Genomic DNA, 23,201 nt, shown 5'->3' with positions numbered 1-23,201 from the left:
ATTTTGCCGTGTAGATCTGATTTATTTTATAGACATATAAAGCAGACTTCTTCATATCTTGAGCGGAAATACAAATATGACAAGGAGCGTTGATTGTGCCCGGGACTTCGAAAAAAAAAAAAAAAATGAACTTTTGAACCTGACTCCTCAATCCTACAACATGTTCTTAAACTTGTGGTGTTTTGTTGAAAATCAAAGCTTACTCTCTCTCTCTCTCTCTCTCTTTTTCTCGAGAAATATAGCTTACTAATTTTTAATATGTATCATATTAAAGTATGATTTTATATATTTTTCTATGCTAGGCTACAAATATTATAAGTGTAGATAACAATAATTTAAACAAAAAGTCATCTGTTTTAAATTTAATGAACTAGCATAATAAAATTTGATGTATTTTCTATTATTATTCCATGAATTTTGGAGTCTCACTTTTCTCCGTGTATTAATGTAAATGCTTAAAATTGTGAATAAATTATATTATTATTAAAAAAAAGAACTCTGCTTGAAAAATTTAAATAACTTTATTCAAACACAAAACAAATTCTTGACTTTTTGTTAAATTTAAGTTGATTAATGACTTTAAAATCAACAAAACATGTTTTTTGTACTGCTTGGGAAATTATGAAGAATTTCTTATAAAATAACAGTTAGTGTTAGTTTTAATTTTTCCCACAATTTAAACCTTCAAGATGGCAGCACTCCTCCATCCAAGCAGATCCAGGTCCAGGGTTATGTATGCACATACTTCAAGGGACGTAAATGACATATAAACTTTACAACACAAAACAACTTCAGAACTGATATTTTTTATAATTTTCTGATTTCAAGTATAAATTTTTATTTGTTTGATGAGTGTACGTAAGTAGACGAAAAAAAGAAAAAAATAATTGTAGTTGTGTAGCCGTTCTTTAACATTTACGAGTGTATACACATTTATATGCCCAAATTAGTAGATCAATCTTATTCACAAGTATGGAATTATAGTGTGTGATCTAATAATTGAAATATTATTATCACAGCATTTTTAAATTTGACACTTATATTTTGGTGAGTAAACATTGTAGTGATCCATATGTTTTGTTGAAACATACAAAACCATTTTATTTAATTATAATATTTTCTTACATAAATTATAATAAATAAATATCTTGTTAAAGTTTTACTGTGTGAATATAATTCTGTATAAATTCATATTATATTCAAAATAATATAAAATAATTTGTTTTCATTTATAAAGTGGATCAATTATTATTTTTTCTTCAAATCTTGCATAAATAAGATGATATTTTTGATAAAATATTTTATCGTATTATAAATTTATGAGCCTTTAAACAAGAAATTTAATTTTTTATTTTTTATTATATTTTAGACTTTATAAGAACTTTTATTATTATTTTTTTTTATTTGTGAGTTTTATTTATTTATTTGATTGTTTTTATATCTGATAAATAATAATTGCAGTTCGAGTTAATGGAACAACCACAATGATGGAGTTAAGCCATAGTTTAACATTAAATGAAGATGCCCTAGATCAAATTCCTGAAGCAAAACGACCTGTTTTTGTATTCGAGTGGCTGCGATTTTTAGATAAAGTTTTAGTCGCAGCACAAAAAGTAATGATATTAATTTATATAAAAATACGAAATAAAAAATATTCTGTTAAAATCAATATAATCTGTGTGTTAAAAACGGACCACGCAATATTTGGGTTATTTTTTAACACATACTAATAGTGTTAAAATTTAAACACAATATTCGGGTAAGACGGGAAGTAAATTCCACTTTAAATGTTAATAGTAACACTAAAGAGATGTTAAGTTTTACATTTTATTTTTATACTATGGGTAGTCATTGAATATAATTAATGTAATTTTAAGATTATAGAAAATTTCAACAATGATTATTCAACATTGAACTGTTGTTTAAAAGTAAACAATGGTTTTATTAATCAAAATTTAAAAAAAAATCACGTAATATTTCATACCAGTTGTAAATGGTAAATTAATTAATTTCATTTAAAAAAAAAACAAAAACCAGATTCGCATAATAAACGTTCCAGTATTTTGTAAATGGTAAATTTGATATATTAATAATTGAAATTTCTAAGTTAATTTAACTTTTATAAATGTCGATTTCACTTATATTTTTATTGTACTTTTTCTGTGACTATCGGTTGAGTTTCCAACATAAATTTTGTGTTAATTTTAACGTAACCTTAATGAATTTTGATAATTTGGATTTCTGTATCAGGTAACACTTTTAAGTGTTAAATAGTAGATCGATTGAATATTTTAAAATAACACAGTGAAATGTGTTGATTTAAGACAAAAAAATTTAACACGGACCTTTTTTAACACAGATACACAATATTTTTTACTGTGTAGAAATTATAACCTGTTTATATTGTATAAAAGTGTAAAAAATTGTTTTTGTTTATTTAGAATGATATCAAAGGTTGTCAACAAAAATTGGTTGAACAATTGTGCAGGCATATGCAAAATGCACCAGGCCCGCCGACACGTAGACTAATAGCTCGATGTCTAGCTACATTGTTTAGCGTTGGGGATACATTTTTGCTGTTTGATACTGTCAATAAATGTAATGATATCCTTAAGAATAAGGATGATTCTCCAAGTTTTCTCCCTACAAAACTGTAAATTTAATTTATTATTTTAGTTAATAGTAAAATAGTAAAATTATAATAATAATAATATTTGATTGTTTAAATTTATTTAATTAGAGCCGCTATATGTTGTGTTGGGGCCATGTATGAGAAGTTAGGTCGTATGATGGGAAGATCATATGAAGAAACAGTTCAAATTCTCATAAAGTCACTACGATCAGCAGAATCTCAAGCGAGAATTGAAATAATGCACACGTTAGAAAAAGTGTGTGCTGGTATGGGTTCAGCGATAATAAATGTGCATAAAGAGATATCCAAAGTTGCTCGTAATTATTTAATTGACAGATCAATGGCTGTAAGATGTTCTGCCGCAAAATGTCTTTTAGAAATGCTAAATCACGCTCCATTTCTTTATACTACCGAAATTGAAGCCATGGCAACATTATGTTTCAGAGCATTTGAAGGTTCTAATTATGAAGTACGATGTTCTGTTGCTAAATTATTAGGTACTTTATGTGCAATGACACAACTTCCAACTTTAAAATCAAAGAATCCTATGACTGCACAAGCTAAAAGTAATAAACCCATATCACTTGAAGAAGTTTTAAATTTATTAATGGGTGGATTTTTACGAGGTGGAGTTGGATTTTTGAAAGGAACTGGAGAAATTATAAAAGGAAATTCAGGTGTTAATAAAGAAGTTCGTGTAGGTGTAACACATGCTTACGTTGTTTTTGTCCAAATATTAGGCGGAGCATGGTTAGAAAGAAATATTGGAGTATTTGTTTCTCATGTTCTTGATCTTGTAGCAAATCCTAAAGCTGCAAACTCTCACATAGATGCTGTTTACTCTAGAAAGTGTATAAATTTCGTCCTTCGAGGAACTATTGGTAAACTACTAGGAGAAGGAGCTCAAGCAGCGGCATGTAAAGAAATAGCTCATATTATTTTAAAGCAAATGAATTCAATTGATTTTAACCCAGAAAATGCTAAAGACTTTAATCAAGAAACACTCTTTAGTCAACATTTATTGGTTTGTGCATTACAAGAAATAGGTAATTTAATGCTCAGTCTAGGAACAACTGCATCTAATTTAATCTTAGACCATTCATTGTGTCTGATTGATACAATTATGGCAGTATTAATACATCCATGTCAAGCGGCACGACTGGCAGCCTCATGGTGTCTTCGTTGCATTTGTGTTGCTGTCCCAAGTCAAATTACACCTCTGATTGATAGATGTGTTGAAGGTATTGAAAATATGAGAAGTTCTCCAGAAACTATTGCTGGATACAGCAGCGCTCTTGCCGCGGTATTAGGTAGTGTCAGATTATCTCCATTAGGAGTGCCTCATACTAAAGGAAAAATAATATTTAACACTGCTGAAGAATTGTTAAGAAGTGCTAATCAAAATAGCCGATTATCTCTTAATAGAACTCATGCTGGTTGGTTATTGATTGGAGCTATTATGACTTTGGGTACTGCTGTCGTCAAAGGATTACTACCAAGGATGCTTTTACTGTGGCGAAATGCTTTTCCGAGATCTGCTAAAGAATTGGAAAGCGAGAAAGCTCGAGGTGATGCTTTCACTTGGCAAGTTACTTTGGAAGGTCGTGCAGGCGCACTCTCAGCTATGCACAGTTTCTTATTACACTGTCCCGAACTTTTAAATGATGATATTATTCGTAGACTACTTACACCTATTGAATCTGCACTTGCAATGCTTATAAATCTTTCACCGGTTGTTAAAAATTACAGTCAACAACTAAAAGCACCAACGGCGATGGTTCGTCTTCGATTATATGAAACACTTTTACTCTTACCACCTCAAACCTTCGAGGGTTCATACACTCATTTGCTTAGAATGTTGGTCTCCGAGTTTACACTTACAGAAAATCCAGGGAATACTACAACATCATTACTACGAATCGTATGTCATGCCAGTGATTCTGTAATTTTAGGAACTTGGCTTCAAGAAACTGAACATCGCACTATTGAAGATCAGGTATTTTTTTTTCTTTTTTTAAATCACAATAATTTTATTGAAGATAAAAATTACTATAATTCCGTTTTTCACATGTCATACATGATTATATTGATGTATAGATGGAACCTAATCGAAGAGCAGATATAGAACACGTGAGTAAAATCTTTTAAAGAGGCCCTATCAAAAAAATCTATGTGAGAATCTAGCTTAGATTCCCATATGTATTCTCACATGGCGTTTTCGGATGGATTCTCTTATTCAGCATAGATTTCTATATAGATTCTTACGTGGTTTCCCATGGGAACCCACACTATGCAAAAATTCAGATTTTATACTGTATTAAATTTTAACTTTTATTCAATTGCTTTCTTAAAAACTTTACGATTTACTGAATTGTTATTTTGGTTATTCGATTAATAATGATTCTTGTAGTGATTAATAAACAATTTTCATAAAGGTCCCTATAATTTCAAATATTATATTAAAAAAAAAAAAACTTTTTTTAAATATACTCGTATTTAATGGACATTTATTATCTTTTATATCTAGTATTTTTTGACAGTTACACTTTCCAAGTGGATATTGCAAAAAATTTAGGTACCAAAGATTTCCTATATAATGGTCTTCCTATATAAGAATCTATGGTGTTTGTACTATAAATTTGTTACATAGAAGTCCAGGTACTCGGATATTTATAGGGATTCCCCACTTAAGAATACAGATATCCAAGCTTCTATATGTATTTCTTGTGTAGAAATTCAGATACCTATAGTTTCCTATGTAGAAGCCCTGCATGGAAATTCAGGTATCCATAGTTTCCCATATGGATTTCCTATGTAGGAATCTAGATACTCATACTTTCCTATATGGATTTCTATGGGTTCCCATACAATTCCACATGGATTTTTTTTATAGAGAAACCAAATAGAAAGACATAATTTTTTAATATTTTATTTTATTTATTTACAGCTTGTTCACAAAATATTTTTTTATTTATTCAAATTTTATACATTAAATTATTTTTTTATATCAGTTACAGCCTAACAGTGCGGCAGGTTCCGGGGCACTTGAACATAATGCATGTTGCTTATACAGACCTGTATCAGCGGTAAATATCAAATATTTAAAACTGTTTTTTTTAAATTAAAATAAAAAAATAACTGAATAATTAAATCTTATTGTTTAGAATGAAATGATTCCCGGACCACTTCCACTTGGTGTTGCAGTAATTGATTTGTCAGTATCATTATTTGGTCAAATATTTCCTCGAGTTGCTAACAAGCATCGTTTGCAAATGTTAGATCATTTTGGAGAATGTATCAAACATGCTAAATCTGGTCGTCAAGAAGCTATACAAATGAATGTATTTACAGCCGTATTAAGCGGTTTAAAAGGGCTCAATGAAACAAAAACTGGATTTAGGCAAGAAGACGTTAAGAAATCAGCAACAAATTTAATTGTAAGCACGCTTGTTAGCAATAATTCAATTTTACGATGGGCCGCTGGAGAAGCTGTTGGCCGTATGGCGCAAGTTATTTCAGATTCAAAATTTACAGCAGAACTAGCTCAAATGAGTTTTGATCGTTTGAAATCAGCACGAGATGTTATTACTAGAACTGGTCATTCATTGGCACTAGGCTGTTTACATAGATACGTCGGAGGAATGGGTTCAAGTCAACATCTAAATACAAGTGTTAGCATTCTTTTAGCTCTTGCTCAAGATAATACATCTCCGGTAGTCCAAGTATGGGCTTTACATGCTCTAGCGCTTATTGCAGACTCTGGAGGCCCAATGTTTCGCGGTTATGTTGAGCCTACATTATCTTTAATACTTATGTTGCTATTAAATGTATCACATTCACACATTGATGTTCATCAATGCATCGGAAAAGTTTTGTCTGCTTTAATAACAACCATTGGGCCAGAACTTCAAGGCAATACATCATCTATTTGTACAGCTCGACAATCGTTTCTATGTGCTTGTGCAATAATGCAAGATCATCAAGATCCTTTAGTTCAAGCTGAAGCTACTGGATGTCTTCAACAGCTGCACTTATTCGCACCACGTCACGTTAATTTATCTTCACTTGTGCCAACTTTATGCCGTACTTTGTCAAGCAATCATTTACTTCTTCGTAAAGCCGCAATATCATGTTTAAGACAACTCGCTCAACGTGAAGCCAAAGAAGTATGCGAACATGCAATGAGCTTGGCAAATGAAAGCAGAGATACGAATGTTGTTGAAGGATTAACGATAACAGAGACAGGTCTTCCAGGAGTTCTTTTTAGTTTATTAGACATCGAAACTGATAGTGGTCTTATTAAAGATATACACGATACTTTAACAAGTATGCTTCAAATGTTAGCAGCCAACAATCTTTCTCAATGGATTGCTCTTTGCAAAGACGTACTTACTGTAGCATCAGAGGCTAGTACATGCGAAGAATTAACAACAATAAATAGTGAAGATGTTACAGCAGATAACGACAGTGCTGATGCAGAAGGTGATGATGATCAAGCTGAATTTCATGCTGATGAATCTAAACAACGACCCAGTGTGTCTCCAAGATGGCCAACGCGTGTGTTTGCTGCACAATGTGTTCGCCGTATCATAACAGCATGTATAAATCATAACAAACAAGCACACTTTGACTTATCTGTGGCCAAAGAATTGCAACAAGTAAAAGGTCGAGGTGATTATTTAGTTTTACATCTTTCTGATCTTGTACGAATGGCTTTTATCGCTGCTACCAGTGATTGTGATCCATTGCGTTTAGAAGGATTAAAAACTCTTCAAGAAATAATTGACAAGTTTGCGAAAGTACCTGAACCAGAGTTTCCTGGACATTTACTATTAGAACAATTCCAGGCCCAAGTAGGAGCTGCTTTAAGACCAGCATTTTCTACAGAGACACCGTCTCATGTTACTGCTGCTGCTTGTGAAGCCTGCAGTGCTTGGATTGGTAGCGGCGTAGCTCGAGATCTTAATGATCTTCGACGTGTTCATCAGTTGCTTGTTTCATCTTTGGAAAAATTACGTCAAGGTCATACACGTCCGCCATTGTATAACGAAAGTCTTTCAACTTTAGAAAGATTGGCTATTCTTAAAGCTTGGGCTGAAGTATACGTTGTAGCGATGATGAACAATGGATCTACACCAAATTTACGCGGTTCTTCATTACGAAATATTAATAAAACAACAGATACAGATAACGATGATTTTGGTCAATTTGAATTTCAAAATGAAAGTCTTTTGAGTTTAGTACAACCTGAATTATTAAGTTTAAGTCAATATTGGCTTTCAGCATTACGCGATCATGCTTTACTTTCATTACCACCGGAATTTGCAAGTCAATTACCTCACGATGGAGGTGCATTCTATACAACAGATACAATGGAATCTGCGAGACCTTATTACATAAAATCATGGGCGCCAATTCTTCATGCTGCAGCTTTATGGTTAAATGCTAAAGGATTTGACACCAATCAATCTACTACTGATAGTATTCCAACAACACTTAATAATAATTCTAGTAATAATAATAACAATAATAATAATCCTACTGACAATAATATAAATGATTCAAAAACAAATGCAAATATTGAACATTTTCATCTTCTCTTTGGTATTTGTATAGAGGCACTATGTAGTTCCCGCTCTTCCGAGTCCACGCAAAATATTAAAACATGTCTTAGTGCTTTATTTACTTTCTTAGATTCGACATGGGTTAGAAAAATTTTATTGGCCGATATCTCACTTCCCATTGAACTTTGTAACGTTCTTCATAGACTTTTATTGACCCAAGACAGTTACACAATTCAAATGATGACAATGGAAGTACTAAAGCAAATAGTAAAAGCTTTCGAAGAAAATTTATCAGAGAAAAAATTAGTTAAGTTGAAACAACTGGTACCATCTAATTCAGAGACAAGAGATACTGAAGAATTAGAACTAGTGGGTGAAGGCGGAGAAACAGGAGAATTAATACCCGGAAAATCATTTGTTTTCGCAGTTTTAGAAATTTGTCTTTGTCTTTTAGTACGACAAATACCTGTTCTGAATCCTAACCCTGAAGGAACTACCGCCATTTTGTCTCAAAAAAGATACATTGCTTCTGAAGAAAATGGAAGACTTATTACTTTAACTCTTAGTATTATGGAAACTCTTCCATCACTTTGTTCAATGCAAGGTGCTCTATCAATTCTTCCAACACTTCTTTATTTAACTACTGGTATTATACGAGAAATTGGAGTCAGAGTTGATAATCAAAGCATCAGGATAGCGTCCGAAGCGCCTATTCATGCTTCGTTACATTGTTTAAAGAGTTTTATTACAAATAAATATTCAAGGTATGAAAAAAGTAAGCAGCAATGGACTGAATTACTTCAAAGTGCTCTTGCAAAAATAATTGATTTAGCTAAATCAGGAAATGACGAAACGAAAATGGATGAAGTTACAATGACGCTTGGTATTGCTGTTTTTGTTCTTCATGCATTACCAGAAGTTGTGAGTGCACCAAACATACAATTTCCCTGTATCAATCACTTTAGACAATCTTTTCAATCTAACAATACAATGGTTAGTGATTTTAAATATTTTTTGTGTTAACAATAGTATATTGTAAGATAAGGGATCAAGCAAAACCATTTCAGACCAGGGTAAAGTTTGCTACCCGAGCCGTATACAGTAAAAAATATTGTGTTAAAATCAACACAATATTTATGTTATTTTTCGACACAGACTATATGTGTTCAATTTCGACACAAAATTTGTGTTAAAATTTCAACACAAAATTCGAATAATATGAGAAGTAACTTCAACACTTTGTAAATGTTAATGGCGACAAAAAAAAAATGTTATCTTTTACATTTTATTATTGTACCATGAATTATTTTTAGGTTATCAAGTGTTAACAATTATTATTTAACATTGAACTATTTTGTGATAGTCAACATGATCCTTGAGTTAGCAGGCAGTTAACAATTTTCGAATTTTTTTATTAACAAATCAATTAAAAACAAAAAATCGGTCTATCGGTTGACCCTGCGGACCAGCCCCAAAACTTCCAGCTATTTTCGAGCTCCATGAACTCGAAAACATCGTCGTAAATACATTTTCGAGCTCTTCGAGCTCGAAAATACTTTTGTGTACTTTTAGTTTCGAAAAAAACCGTTTTTAGCATTTTTTTCTCCCATGATATCTCTCAAATGCATCAACCGATTGAGATGGTTAAGGTGGCAATCGACGCGTTTTATTAAATTCTAGAGCTTATTAGATTCTGAAATTAATCAGATGAGTCACTTCAAAGATAATAAAAAAAAACCGTTTTTTACCACTTCGTCTCCCGCGATAACTCTCGAACGAATAATCCGATTTTGATGTTTGAGGTAGCAATCGACGCGTTTTATTGAGTTCTAGGGCTGATTAGATTTTGAAGTCGATCGTATAAGTCGTTTCTGAGAAATCAATAAAAAACTAAAAAAACAATTTTTTTTTTTCGTAATTGGCCAATATCTTTGAGTCTACTTGATCAAATGATCTGAAATTTTCAGAAAAGTCGATGGCCAAAAAGCTCTTTCGATTGCCGCTTTAATCATCCAAATTGATTTATTAGTTAAAAAGATAAAAAGAGTTTACATACATACATACATACATACACACACACACGCGCGCGCGCGTACAGGCACACATACAGACACTCGGACATCATTCTGAAAATAGTCAGAATAGCTTCCTAGGACCTCAAAACGTCGACATCTGATGAAATTTCGATTTTTGCAAATCGGGGTAAAAACAATAACTTCCCGAATTTTTCGAAAATTGTCGATTTTCTTAGCGGGAAGTTAAAAAAACATCAAAAATAAAAATATGCGCATGTAGAAAAGTAAAAAAAGCTACAGATGCAATTTTTGAAATCTTTTTTTTTTTTTTAAACTACACGAATCATCAACTTTATTTTTTTATGTCCAATTGAAAATAAATAAAAACCAATGTTACAATAATAATAACTAACCAAGCAGAGCTGATGCTTAATGGCGCTTCTCGCGTGAATAGAAGAAAGACATTTCTTTTAACACAATTCAGCTGTCGCTTCAACACTTTTGTTGTGTTGATTTTGAAGTAACACTTTATAAATGTTGATAATTTCGATTTTTATACTAGGTAACATTATTCAAGTGTTGAATAGTAGATCGGTGAAAAAATTTTAAAGTGACAGATATTTGTGTTGATTGAATCACAAAATAATCAACACAAAAAATTTAACACGGACCGTTCTTAACACAGATATACAATATTTTACTGTGTAGGCGAGGGTTTACATCACCTGCAGTCTGAAATCGTGTTTTATCCTGTGTCAAACATTATATTTTTCATGATTACTTGCATTGGAACTTAGAGTTTCAGTATCAGCAACCAGTCCGAAACAAGTTAATTTAAGACCAACGGTGTGGTTAACTATTAGCATAAACATAAATTGTCATTTGCAATTTATAATTAAGCAGAAACTATAAATACTATTTATTATTTAGATTTATTTTTATAAAACTCAATTACAAAGCCAAAACTGTCATTTACGTATATAAAATTAATGGTCTGAAATTACTAGTAAGCAAATGACAAGTATCAATTAATTGATTAGACGACACTCTTAGCGGAAAAATATAATCAAGTGACAACTAAGGTGAACATTAACTGGAGGTATCAAACATTGTTTGTTTCTTCCCAAGGGACGGAACAATTTTGTTTTTGCTCGCTGACTGAAAGTATTTGTTCGCAACATTGGACTAAAATTAGTTTGTGGCGACTGGCTGTAGAGACACTGAAACTTAAGGTTTCAATGCTGGTATCATAAAAAAAAATTTTTAGCTTTATTGAATTGTTTTTTTCTTTTTTCAGGTGAGGTTGAAGTGTGTTCAAACACTAAAAACAATATTCTTGCATCCGGATAGAAGTATTAGCACTCCTTATATCCATGCTCTTGCACCTCGAATAGTAGAATATTTATACAGTGATCAAAGTAAACAAGTTGAAAATGATTTGGAATTGTCGTTTACTTTAGAATGTATTAGTACTATTGAAGCTCTCATTGCACTTACTGAATCTAAGAATCGTAAGTTTTTTTCTTTCATCAACATGACTATCACAAGTTTATTGTACTTACTATACTTTATTTTAATAAAATTTTCTTTTTATTGTCTTTGAAAAATTGCATACGGATCAGGAGATCTAATGCAAGGTATAAAAATATAACATAACTTTTCTATGACTAATTAAGCAATAAATGTTATCTTGTAAATTAAAGGTTTGTAAAATCAAAAAGTACACGCCTCATACGCGTTTGCCCTTATTTTTACAATAGTTGATTTAATTAATTTATTATTGAAAGTCTATTGATATTATTTTTTCTACATCGAAAGGGATATTTTTGAGCTCAAAAAAAATATAAAGCTTGCAATAATTACACAAAATCATATTTTGGATTTTGCGCTCCTGGCGCGACTGCTAGAGTAACTGCACTGCACGTAGTACATCAAATGTACAGTAGATGATACCGACACGTCAGTTAGATAAAGATAGCCAGAGATAATCTATCCTTTAATCAAAAAAAGGATACAAACAAAACAAGGTTTTATGTTGTGGGATTATAGGTTTTGAGTTTTTATTAATTATAATTAAACGACAAAAGTTTAGGCAGTGAATTTCAATAGAGTTCTTGCTACTAACAAAATTAAGCTGTTAAAAAAAGAATCGTATGAATTAATAGTGATTTTCAAAAGTTATCGTGTTTACGAAGTTTCATACAAGATTATTGACATAAAAGGTTTTTTAGACTGAAATATTTATTTTTAAATAAATTTATTGATGAATTGACTGAAAACTGTCAGAATCAAAGTTTAATAAATTGTCTACATGCTGATATATGAATTATCTTATTTCCACGTACTGATGGAGTGTAATAGAGGTTTAAAGTCAGTGAATTGGACGAAAATTTTGTAGTAGTTATAGAGCACACTTAACGCGGCGCGTTATGAGGCATGCAAAAAAATAAACTTTGAATGATATATTTTCCTAACGGTTAATATAATGAGTTGATGTTTATTGTTATTTTAGTTTATATTATTAATATTTTATGGTTCATTATAATTATAATATTAATGGATCTGAATTTTTTTTTTATAGGAATTCAAATGCTTACTCTTCTTGTTCCAATACTAATAAATTTCTTATTAGAAGAAGATAAATTACAACATGGAAGTCGATGGCAAATAAGTCTACATCAACAAAGTTTTCAATGGCTAAATAAAATTGGTCCAAAGTATCCTCAAGTAAGATAATAAATATTGAATAACATTTTTTTATCTACGATTCCAAATGTTAACTAAAAAATTTTTCAAAGGAATTTAAGACTTTGATGTCACAATCTACTGAATTAAAGACCAAATTGGAGAATGCAGTGCATTTGAATCATCAGCAAGCTCGGAGACACTCCAAACAATCAGAAACGATAAAACCATTATTTACTAAAGTAGTTACTCCATCAATTAAATTAAAAACTGATTTTTCAAATTTTAATTGAGCTAAAAAAAGATTTAATTTATAAAAAAACAAAAGTCATAGTTATCAAACGCTTTTATAGTGATATTACAATTAATTTTATTATACATAATTAATTTAAATTTTAAAGTTTACTACCGATAAAATAAGTTTTTTTAAATGCCAACTATAAATCATGTGAAATATTATAGGCATATGAGAATTCAAAGTATAAATGATAATAGATATGCGTTCGATATTTTTAAAAATGTATTTTTTTAATTATAATTGCACAAATTTTATGATTTTTACGAAAATTAAATGAATTATCTAAAAAAAATGTAGTTTTTAGAGCACGATTAAATATAAAAAAAAATTTATTATCATTTAATCAAAGCATTATGTATAGAATATTAAATAAAAAAAAGTAGAAAATTATGTTAAATTTTCTTTTATGTAAATAGATGTCACTACTTTTTTATATAAGGATTTTTATTTTTGGCAATTGTTTAGAAGAGGGTCTCAACCATGTTTCATTTATCAAAAATTCAATTTTGGACATATCGCTTTGAATCCAAACGCCATTATTTTTAGGCGGATTGAAGCAATAATTTTTTATTCATGTGTTATTTAAGCCTTAGTAAGCCATAAGTGTATACCATAGGTATAAATTATGCTTGATTCAGCGATTTTTGTTTGTTATTTTTCAGTTCCGTGCTACACTGAACTATTTGACATATTTTTCATTTCATTCTATGTATTGCCTCTTAAGTTAACCACCAAAACTTAAGATATATACCTATTTGCCATAATGTTTGTAGTTTCGTCCTAGGTACGTTAACGGACTCGTCAGTAAGGCTATGTTAACGCACTCTTACCTTAGACTTCACCTCTTAATAGTACGCGCCGGCATAAAACAGTGTTGTGGGCTTCAGTCAGATACTATACTAGCAAAAGAAGGCAGATAACATCCAAACTGCTTGCACCAAAATGCGATGTGAGCTGTTGTACACATTTAAAATACTGAAATAACACAAATATACTGATTTTCACTATTACAAGAGTTCAAAAATTATTTGTAACTTTTAGATAGACCTTTCTACCGCCACCGTCCATCTTACGGTATTATATAAAATTACTTATATTTATTAGAAAAATTTATTTTTGAAAATTAGCATAATTCTATGATATTCTTATCAATTTTGTACATTTCAATTGCAAGGTCCAGATAGATATCTAGTGTTGGAGACAAAAACTCATACAGAAAATTTAATCCGCCGTGTAGCTGAACACGTGAAAAAGTTTAATTATAGATTTTTAAGGTGTAAGCACTTGGGACTTTAATAAATGTAGTGAGCCCTGATTCCACACAATTACCTTATTTTTTATTATGCCATCAGCATAATCGTTATGAGAATTTTGCTCACATTCATTTTAAAACGCTGATAAATAGTATAGACACCACGGAAGAAGGTAGAACATCCCAATCCTTTCGTCTCGAGTAGGCAATTACACACGCGTGCTTCGGATGTCCTACTTTCCTTCATTAGTTTGAAAAATACTATTTTTATTGATAGTCATATTCATAAATATTTTTTTTTAATATAAAAAAAAAACTTCATAAAGCACCCTCAACGCTTTCGCGCTTGAGGTGTGCAATACATATATTTTCATGCCTCACAACGTACTGCATTAGGCGTGTTCTATGACCGCTAAGAAATTTTCGTCAAATTAACTCACTCTAAATCTCTGTTTTCTCCCATTAGTACGTAGAAATAAGATAATTCATGAAGTATATGCATATACCATCGTGTAGACAATTTATAAAGCTTTAATTCTGACTTAGTTTTATGTCGATTCATCGATAAATTTATTCAAAAATAAATATTTCGATCCAAAAAATATTTTACGTCAATCATCTTGTATGAAATTTTGTAAACACGATAATTTTCGAAAAACGCCATCGATTAACACGATTCTTCTTTTAATACCTTGATTTTGTTGGTTGGAAGAACCCTATTGAAATTCATTGCCTAAACTTTTTTTGTTTAGTTATAATTAATAAAAACTTAAAACCTACCATTCCGAAGCAGAAAATCATACTTTGATTGAGTCTTTTGTATCATCTACTGTAGGTACATTTTGTACTATATCTATGTGAATAAGTGCCCTTATCTTTTACACCAGGAGCGCGAATTTCAAAATGTATTTTTGTGTAAGTATTGCACACTTCATACTTTTTTTAACTCAAAAATATTCTTTTTTGATGTGGAAACAATAATATCAATGAACCTTCTATAGTAAAATAATTAAATAAACTGTTATAAAAAAGAGATCCAACTCGTATGAAGCCTGCACTTACGGATTTTCCAAGCTTTTTTTTAATAAATTCGTAATTTAAATGCAAGAATCGTAATGTTCTGAAAAATATAGACAGTTATTGAAAATTCATTCATAAATAAATATATACAGTAATGTATTTAACTTGATAATTTAATTATGGATAGCGAATAAGAATAAACTTGATTATCTCTAGATAATACACACACACATTGTGTATTTACATTATATATATATATATATCTGCCATAACCTCTTTAATTTTCATTCCGCTTTATTATAAGTATTTTCTATTTATTATTATCAATAGAAATAAATAAAAAAATAAAATAAACATGGATAAAAAAATAATACTAGTCACCGGAGGTACAGGTCTTGTTGGTAAAGCTATTGAAAAAACTATTGAATTGGACAAAAAAGATGATGAGGAATGGGTATTTGTTGGATCAAAGGATGCAGATTTATGGTAATGTTTTTTTACCTTCAGTTATTAAGTATTAAATACATTTATATAACTTAAATTTATTTTAGTGATAAAGAAAGTACAGAACAACTGTTTGAAAAATATAAACCAACTCATGTAATACATTTGGCTGCTATGGTTGGTGGTTTATTTCACAATATGTCACATAACTTAGATTTTTTAGTGAGTACCAAGATCAAATCAATTCGTGTATTATACAGTAGTATTGTATGTACTGATGATTAATTAAATAATGATTTTATAGCGTAAAAATCTTCACATGAATGATAACGTTTTACAAACTGCGCATGAGAACAATGTCATTAAAGTTGTTTCTTGTCTTTCAACTTGCATATTTCCCGACAAAACAACATATCCAATCAATGAAACTATGGTAAATAAATTTTAATAAAATATATTTAATATATTTAAAAAAAATGCCATCCAGTCATACTCGAAATGGAAGGTATACTTTTTATTTCAATTAATTTAAAAATTAAAATTTTTTTAAAGACTTGATAAAAAAAATCTACATATTGTTTTTTTTCTCTAATACAGAAATTAAATTTCGAATTGGTTTTTCAATATCATTTAAATAATAATTAATGAGTGTTAGTTTTTTTTTTTAATATTTTGAATTTATCAACGCCAAGACGTAAACCGGGAAAATCCTTGTGTAAAATTATATTCTTATCTTTCAAACTTTGTAGAAAAGAACCAAATAGACTTAATTGCGATCTTGCAAAATCGATTATTATACCTTAAAAACGCTGTAAAAAATAAACTAATCAATTAAAAATGAAGTTGCAATAGTGTTAATTAATGTTCAACCTAAGTTTTACGAAATTGATTAACGTCTCATCATTCAGAAGTAATTCGATGATAAAGCTGCGAAAGTAAATTTCTTGGATTTTTTTTTTCAAATTTTCAAGACCATTAAATGGTTAGAAAAAATCATTGAAATAATGATTTATACAGCGGAAAGTATAGCTAATCGCGCGAACTTTAACATTTATTTTACAAAATTTAGTTACAACTTTCAGCTCAAAAGTTATTCAAGTATAAAGCAATAAAAGATTATTTTCATGAAAATCAAAAAAGATTTCAAACATGCACAACTTTCAAATTAACTGACCGATTTTGCTTATCTTTGAACTTGAGCAAGGTAATCCCCAAATATATATTAACTTTTGAAGATATTTTTCGGCATTTTTCGACAAAATAAAACATATTGTAACAAAATTTTTTAAAAATTGTGACATGAGACCCTCTACGATAGTTATCTTCCTAAAAAATATATACTTAAAAATCATTTTTATTGGAGCTGGTAATAATTTTTAATTTATAATATTTAATATTTTTTACAGATTCATAATGGTCCACCTCATCCATCTAATTATGGATATAGTTACGCAAAACGACTATTAGATGTTGCCAATCATGGATACTTCGAGCAACATAACAGACTTTATACTAGTATTATTCCGTGCAATGTGTTTGGACCTCACGATAATTTTAATCCACATTCCAGTCATGTAATTCCTGGATTGATAAGAAAACTATATGACTTGATAAAAAATGGTAATCCATACTAACTTAATGACTTGGTAAACTTTTCTTTATGACATTATTTTAAATATTCGTTGTCTTCGATTACAGAAAATACTGAAGATAAAATATTTACAGTGTTGGGATCAGGGAAACCGTTAAGACAATTTATTTACAGCTTAGATTTAGCCAAACTCATAATATGGGTTCTTCGTGAATATAATTCGGTTGAACCAATCATTTTATCTGGTAGGCTCATTCAGTATTTAATTGTTTTTTACTTATTATTATTAATCGTTTTCATTCTAGTGGATGAAGCAGATGAAGTGTCAATCATCGAAGTGTCTGAAACTATTGCCAAAGCTTTTGATTTTAAAGGAAAAATTGTATTTGATACTACAGCAGCAGATGGTCAATACAAAAAGACTGCTAGTAATGCAAAATTAAGGAGTTATTTATCTGACATACAATTTACTCCATTTGAGAAAGCGATCAAAGAAACTGTTGATTGGTATCGTAATAATTATAATTTAGCAAGAAATTAAGACATATACATTTATATATTAGTATGTGTCATAATAAAAAAATATTTTTTATGTAGGTTTCATGGTCTCAAAAGTTACTTTGAGACCAAAAAAATATCCTCCGAAAAAGTCCGATCAATATCTCACAAATTGAGCTGGCATTTGACAAGTTTATTTTCTCATGTTAAATATTTTTTTTAATTTTATGTGGAAAAATCTACGAAAAAAATCGGTCTATCGGTTGATCCTGCAGGCCAGTCTCAAAACTTCCCGCTGTTTTCGAGCTCTTTGAGCTCAAAAATATTTTTGTATGCCTTTGTTTTCGAAAAATAACGTTTTTTACCATTTTTTTTACAATGGTATCTCTCGAACAAACTGACCGATTAAGATGGTTGAGGTGATAATCGACAGGTTTTATAAAGTTCTAGAGCTGATCTAATTTTTAAATTTATTTATCGTTGTTCTTGAGGAATTGTAAAAAAATAAAAAAAAAAAAATGTTTTTTTTAATTCTTTCGACGACGGTTTTTCTTGAACGAATGAACCGATTTTGATGGTTGAAGTGGGGTTTGACGTGGCTTATAGAGTTTTAGAGCTGATTAGATTTTGGAATTGATCTATTGAGCACATTAAAAGTTAACTAAAAAAAACATTTTTTAAAAAAATTTTATTTTTGGAATATCTTCGAACACATTCTACCGATGAAGCTCAATTTTTTACGGCTTCTAGATGTTAACAAGCCGCATCGAATGACATCGTAACGATCAAAATTAACATGATTTAATTAACATGATCTTGTAAGAAGTTGAATTCCCCAATCTTGTAGGAAAATATCTAAATGACTTTGAACTGTTTAAAATAGTTGCAATATCAAAAAAAAATTTTATTTTTTTAATTCAAATAATTATCACCATACAATATGAGTGATATTTGTAGTAAGGATAAGAGTTTAAACTCAGTTTGGAAAAATGTATTTATTCGACCTATTAATGGACTTCGTTAATAATAAATTATATATTAAATATTTTGTATTTTTTCACACTACAAAGCCGTATAACTTTTCTTCTATTCACTTTATAAATAACAGAAATCGATCCATTTTTGTGGAAAATCGAATTTCCTATAAGACCTCATTAGTTAGAATAAAAAAAAAACTTTCATTAATTTAATAGAGAAGAAATAAAAAGAAATAAAGCTTATAGAAAAAATCATTTTTTTTTTTTTTTTACAAACTTTGGAGGGATGTAACTTCTTTTTAGCTGAAGTTACAAACTTAGTGATTCAAACCTTTTAGTGGGAAATTCAATTTTCCACAAGCCAGCTCAACTTTTGAGATATTGAACTGATTTTTTAGGAGGATTTTTTTTTCTTGGTATCGAAGTAACTTTTGAGACGATAAGACCTAAAAAAAAAAATATTGCTCTATTATGATACATCTAAATATATATATATATATATATAGATTTTCTCCAACTCCTAATGTTTATAAAAATACTATGGACTTATTAATATACTTTCGTTGTTTATTAAATTATGGAATCAGATAAGTTATGAAACTTGGGTGTTTGTGTGGAAATTTTACTTTCGATTTAATTAAGTTATAAATTTCTAACATTAATTATAATTATTAAAATAAAGAACAGCATAACTATTTTTAAATAAAAAAAATTCTTTGTTAATAAAAATGTTATTGAATCACAATAGAATATTATTATTATAATGACGATGCAAATAACTCATAAGTTAGTATAATCAAATTATTGATTTTCTGAAATATAATTTATTATCTTAGTTTTCGTAGATGATATATTTATACTTATTTCCCTTTTATTAAGTATATTCAAGTGAAAACATTATCTTGTATTGACTTTATATTAGTTTATATAAATTATTATTTTTTACACAAAACATAACACGTTGAAACAAACATTTATTAGATACTTTTAATAATTTTATTACATATTTGAATATAACTACACATGCACTGTGCAAGCTGTTGAAACGCGTGCGCTAGAGCGCCGGAACGCCGACGCCGTAGACATCCTTCTCTGTAATTCTTTTCGCAATTTATAAATGAAAACCTCAGTACGCTTGAGAGAATTCTCGTGATCAGTTATTATTTAATTTTTATTTCAATTAGTTATTAATGAAACATTGAAACACGCACGTGGTGCCAATATAGTTTTTAATTCTCCTTAAATTTTAATTAAATGTATGGCTCATTAAAAATAAGTATATTCATCTCAGTGAAAATAAATCAACGATCATTCAAATATATACACACATAAAAAAAAAAGTGTAAATATAACTTAAATAATTAAAGCAGTTTAGTGGTGCATTATTTTTTCCACACATTTTTTATGTCATAATCATAAAGATAAAGGTCTGCCTTAACAGCGCGAGCTTTCGATAATTGTTAAAATTTATTCATGTGTAACATAAACCGTGGGTTTCTTTGAAGAATGAGTCTTAAAGAAGATAAAATTATGGATATACGATTAAATATGAGCAATCAGTGTAAACTGCGAACTTGAAGGAAACGAAACTCAATGTTATGGATAGAAAAAAAATAGGAGAGACTTCTTATTGTATTAATTGTGATGTATTTCTATGTCCTGCATAAATATTTTTTAGTCTTAAAAATTTATTATAGTCCCTGATTTCTGTGGTAAACATTTAATAATTTAAAGAATAGAATATCCATCAATAAATTTAATTGACCCATGAACAGGGATAATAATTACATAAAACTATTTTGTTTACTGTCAGTACTAAAGGAAATGAAATTTAAATTATGTTATCGTTATGGCATAAGCAAAAAAATGAATAAAAATATATAAAAAAAGGCTTATAAATCTATTAATACTCATGAAACTCAATAGGCGAATAAGAAATAGACAAAAGAGAGCAATAACGTGTGTGTGGACAATTGCAGAAAGTTGCCAAACTGCTTTAGAAAAATGGTGGAAAAAAAAACTAGCTGAAAATTTTAATCGAAGATGGAAAAAAATTTATTCACGTACAAATTAAAAATGAAACAATAAATTTTTAAAATGTATGAGAGTTTATACAAATCAACATAACAAATTATATTATGAAATTTAATATTAAAAATACTTTTACCACAATTATATTTGTACTTAAAAAAAGAAAATGATCTATTTACATGATAAATGATAGATAAATTAATTTGATAAATAATGCCGGGTATAGTAGTATTTCGACGACGATGGAGTGTTGGCAGCGATGATCTCGTGGTTCCTGGAGCATTTTTGTGTATTGTTCACATTATATGGTAAGTTAATAATTTAAACCATAAAGCAAAACGTGATAAATCAAAACTTTGAGAACTTTTAAAGTTAATAATTTTTTTTTCCTTTCAACAATTAATTATAAAATATCTAATGAATCATGGGGTACATTCAGAAATGCGCTAGCTCTATCTCTAGCCAAGCGTTGCCATATAGCGAGAGCTAGAGTTAAAGAATCTCCGAATGCACCCATAACATTACTTCTTTCATTTAAAATTATTTCAAACATAATTTAATATGAGTAAATAATAAATTCCTTTCTGCACAATAAAAAATATTATGTTAAAATCAGCATAATTTGTGTGTTAGAAACGGTCCACAAAATATTTGTGTTAAAATTTAAACGAAAAATTCGGGTAATATGATGCATATATTCAACACTTTTTAAATGTCAGTGGCAATACAAAAATAACATGTTAACTTTTACATTTTATTTTTGTACCATGGATATTCATTAAATATTATTTATACATTTATATATTATTTTGAGGTTATTAAAAGTGACAATAATCATTATTTAACATTCAACTATTTTTTGAAAGTAAACAATGTATTTGTTAGGAAAATTAAAAAAAAAAATCACGCAATATTTCATACCCGACGTAAATGATCAATCAATTAATTTCATATAAAAAAATACAAAAACACATTATTGTTTAGCGAGAAAACAATTTTGACATTGGACAAAATAATTAAAAATTATAACTAAATCTTTTTAATTTGTATGATAAGCATTCCAGCATTTCGTAAAGGGTAAATTTAATATATTAATAATTAAAATTGTTAACCTAAAGTGACATTTATAAATGTCAATTTGACTTTCATCATTGTTATAATTTTTTCTGTGACTATCGATTGAGTTTTTAACATAAATTTACTGTTAATTTTAAAGTATCACTTAATAAATGTTGATAATTTGGATTTTTGTACTAGATCACACTTGTTGTTTTAAACAGTAGATCGATTTTAAATTTTAAGACAACACAACTATAGTAAGCATTTAAACATTGCTCAAAATTAATTTCAATTAAGAACATAAATAAAATTGTTCACACTTGACGTATGTAATAATTATAAAAGATAGATTTTAATCACTTATTTAATAATTTTTAATTCTCAACAACAGTTAAAAAAATAAATATTCCAAGCATTATCGTTATTTTATCACAAAATTGATTTCGAATTTAAATTTGAAATTCAAATTTTCGTCGTATTAAAACGGAATGAATTACTGCCGTATTGCAGTGAGCTTTTAGTATAATTTTGAATTTACGTTACGTATGAGCGAAAAAACTCTGAGGTGGGACAAAACCTATATAGTTTAATACAGTTTGATTACTTATCGCGATGTCGAAAAAGACAGGTTAACTATTGGCGAATTTAAGAGATGATTCTCGAACCAAAGTGCTTAAATATTTTAATGGCTATTATAATTTATTAAAAAATAAATATCAATGTGAATCTATTTTAATAATTATATTTGTTTGTAATATTACCGTGAAGTAATGCCAAGTCTCGTGGCGTTTGATAGACGATGGCATATCGGCAGTGATGATCTTGTTATGCCAGGTTTTTTTTTAAGCTCTGTCCATTTTATTCAGTAAGTTCTATCGAATTATAAATACCTATATTCTTTATCAAAAAGAATGTTGTTTATTATACCGTTTATAGGATAAATATATTTTTTCCTATACAGTTGTAAAATTCATTTTCGAAATTGTCGAGTGTAATTATTAAAATTTTGCTGGTGGTCTATGAATACTTTTTTTTTTTCTTTTAACCCATTAAGGATGTAGGAGATTTAGTGGGGATGAAGAACTTTCAAATTTTCGAGATATTTTTAAAATAAAAAAAAAAAAAATATTGCAAT

General features: G+C 29.1%; 3 protein-coding genes across 8 annotated transcripts in view; all 3 read left to right on the top strand.

Annotated features, from left to right (window-relative positions):
- Positions 1-701: 701 nt before the first annotated feature.
- Positions 702-13,492, top strand: LOC103578201 (HEAT repeat-containing protein 5B). Of its 3 annotated transcripts, XM_014440090.2 has the most exons (11): positions 702-1,047; positions 1,462-1,613; positions 2,442-2,653; positions 2,741-4,628; positions 4,730-4,762; positions 5,644-5,718; positions 5,797-9,189; positions 11,509-11,722; positions 11,834-11,848; positions 12,793-12,938; positions 13,010-13,492. In XM_014440090.2, the coding sequence occupies exons 2-11, from the start codon at positions 1,485-1,487 to the stop codon at positions 13,187-13,189; spliced, it is 6,285 nt and encodes a 2,094-aa protein (XP_014295576.1). In that variant the 5' UTR covers positions 702-1,047; positions 1,462-1,484; the 3' UTR covers positions 13,190-13,492. The 3 variants fall into 3 exon arrangements, with proteins under 3 accessions (XP_014295576.1, XP_053595125.1, XP_014295577.1); XM_053739150.1 differs by lacking the exon at positions 4,730-4,762; XM_014440091.2 differs by lacking the exon at positions 11,834-11,848.
- A 2,212-nt stretch (positions 13,493-15,704) lies between these two features.
- Positions 15,705-19,663, top strand: LOC103578202 (probable GDP-L-fucose synthase). The gene is made up of 6 exons (XM_008559195.2): positions 15,705-15,952; positions 16,018-16,132; positions 16,215-16,343; positions 17,317-17,530; positions 17,609-17,746; positions 17,807-19,663. Exons 1-6 carry the CDS (start codon positions 15,822-15,824, stop codon positions 18,040-18,042), a joined length of 963 nt encoding a protein of 320 aa, XP_008557417.1. The 5' UTR covers positions 15,705-15,821; the 3' UTR covers positions 18,043-19,663.
- A 205-nt stretch (positions 19,664-19,868) lies between these two features.
- Positions 19,869-23,201, top strand: part of LOC103575836 (diacylglycerol lipase-alpha) — a 47,532-nt gene continuing 44,199 nt past the window's right edge. For 3 of the 4 annotated variants that reach the window (XR_008403715.1, XM_014440096.2, XM_053739124.1), the window contains exon 1: positions 21,226-22,931. Coding sequence is in view for 3 of the 4 variants with exons in the window: in XM_014440096.2 (XP_014295582.1) it covers positions 22,837-22,931 (95 nt within the window). In the remaining variant the exon portion in view is untranslated. Of the gene's footprint in view, positions 22,932-23,201 lie in introns of all 4 variants that reach the window. The other variant, XM_014440097.2, reaches the window with a different exon arrangement.

Source organism: Microplitis demolitor, chromosome 5 (assembly GCF_026212275.2).
Source record: "Microplitis demolitor isolate Queensland-Clemson2020A chromosome 5, iyMicDemo2.1a, whole genome shotgun sequence".
Taxonomy (NCBI): Eukaryota; Metazoa; Arthropoda; class Insecta; order Hymenoptera; family Braconidae; genus Microplitis; species Microplitis demolitor.
Note: the sequence above shows the minus strand (reverse complement) of the source record. Positions and strands in the feature narration are given on the sequence as shown.

Coding starts and splice junctions, on each gene's coding strand:
- LOC103578202 (XM_008559195.2), top strand. CDS start 15,822: ATGGATAAAAAAATAATACTAGTCACCGGAGGTACAGGTCTTGTTGGT. Junction 16,344..17,316: donor ATCCAATCAATGAAACTATG/GTAAATAAATTT, acceptor TATTTTTTACAG/ATTCATAATGGTCCACCTCA. Junction 17,531..17,608: donor ATATGACTTGATAAAAAATG/GTAATCCATACT, acceptor CTTCGATTACAG/AAAATACTGAAGATAAAATA.
- LOC103578201 (XM_014440090.2), top strand. CDS start 1,485: ATGATGGAGTTAAGCCATAGTTTAACATTAAATGAAGATGCCCTAGAT. Junction 4,629..4,729: donor ATCGCACTATTGAAGATCAG/GTATTTTTTTTT, acceptor ATTGATGTATAG/ATGGAACCTAATCGAAGAGC. Junction 5,719..5,796: donor TATACAGACCTGTATCAGCG/GTAAATATCAAA, acceptor CTTATTGTTTAG/AATGAAATGATTCCCGGACC.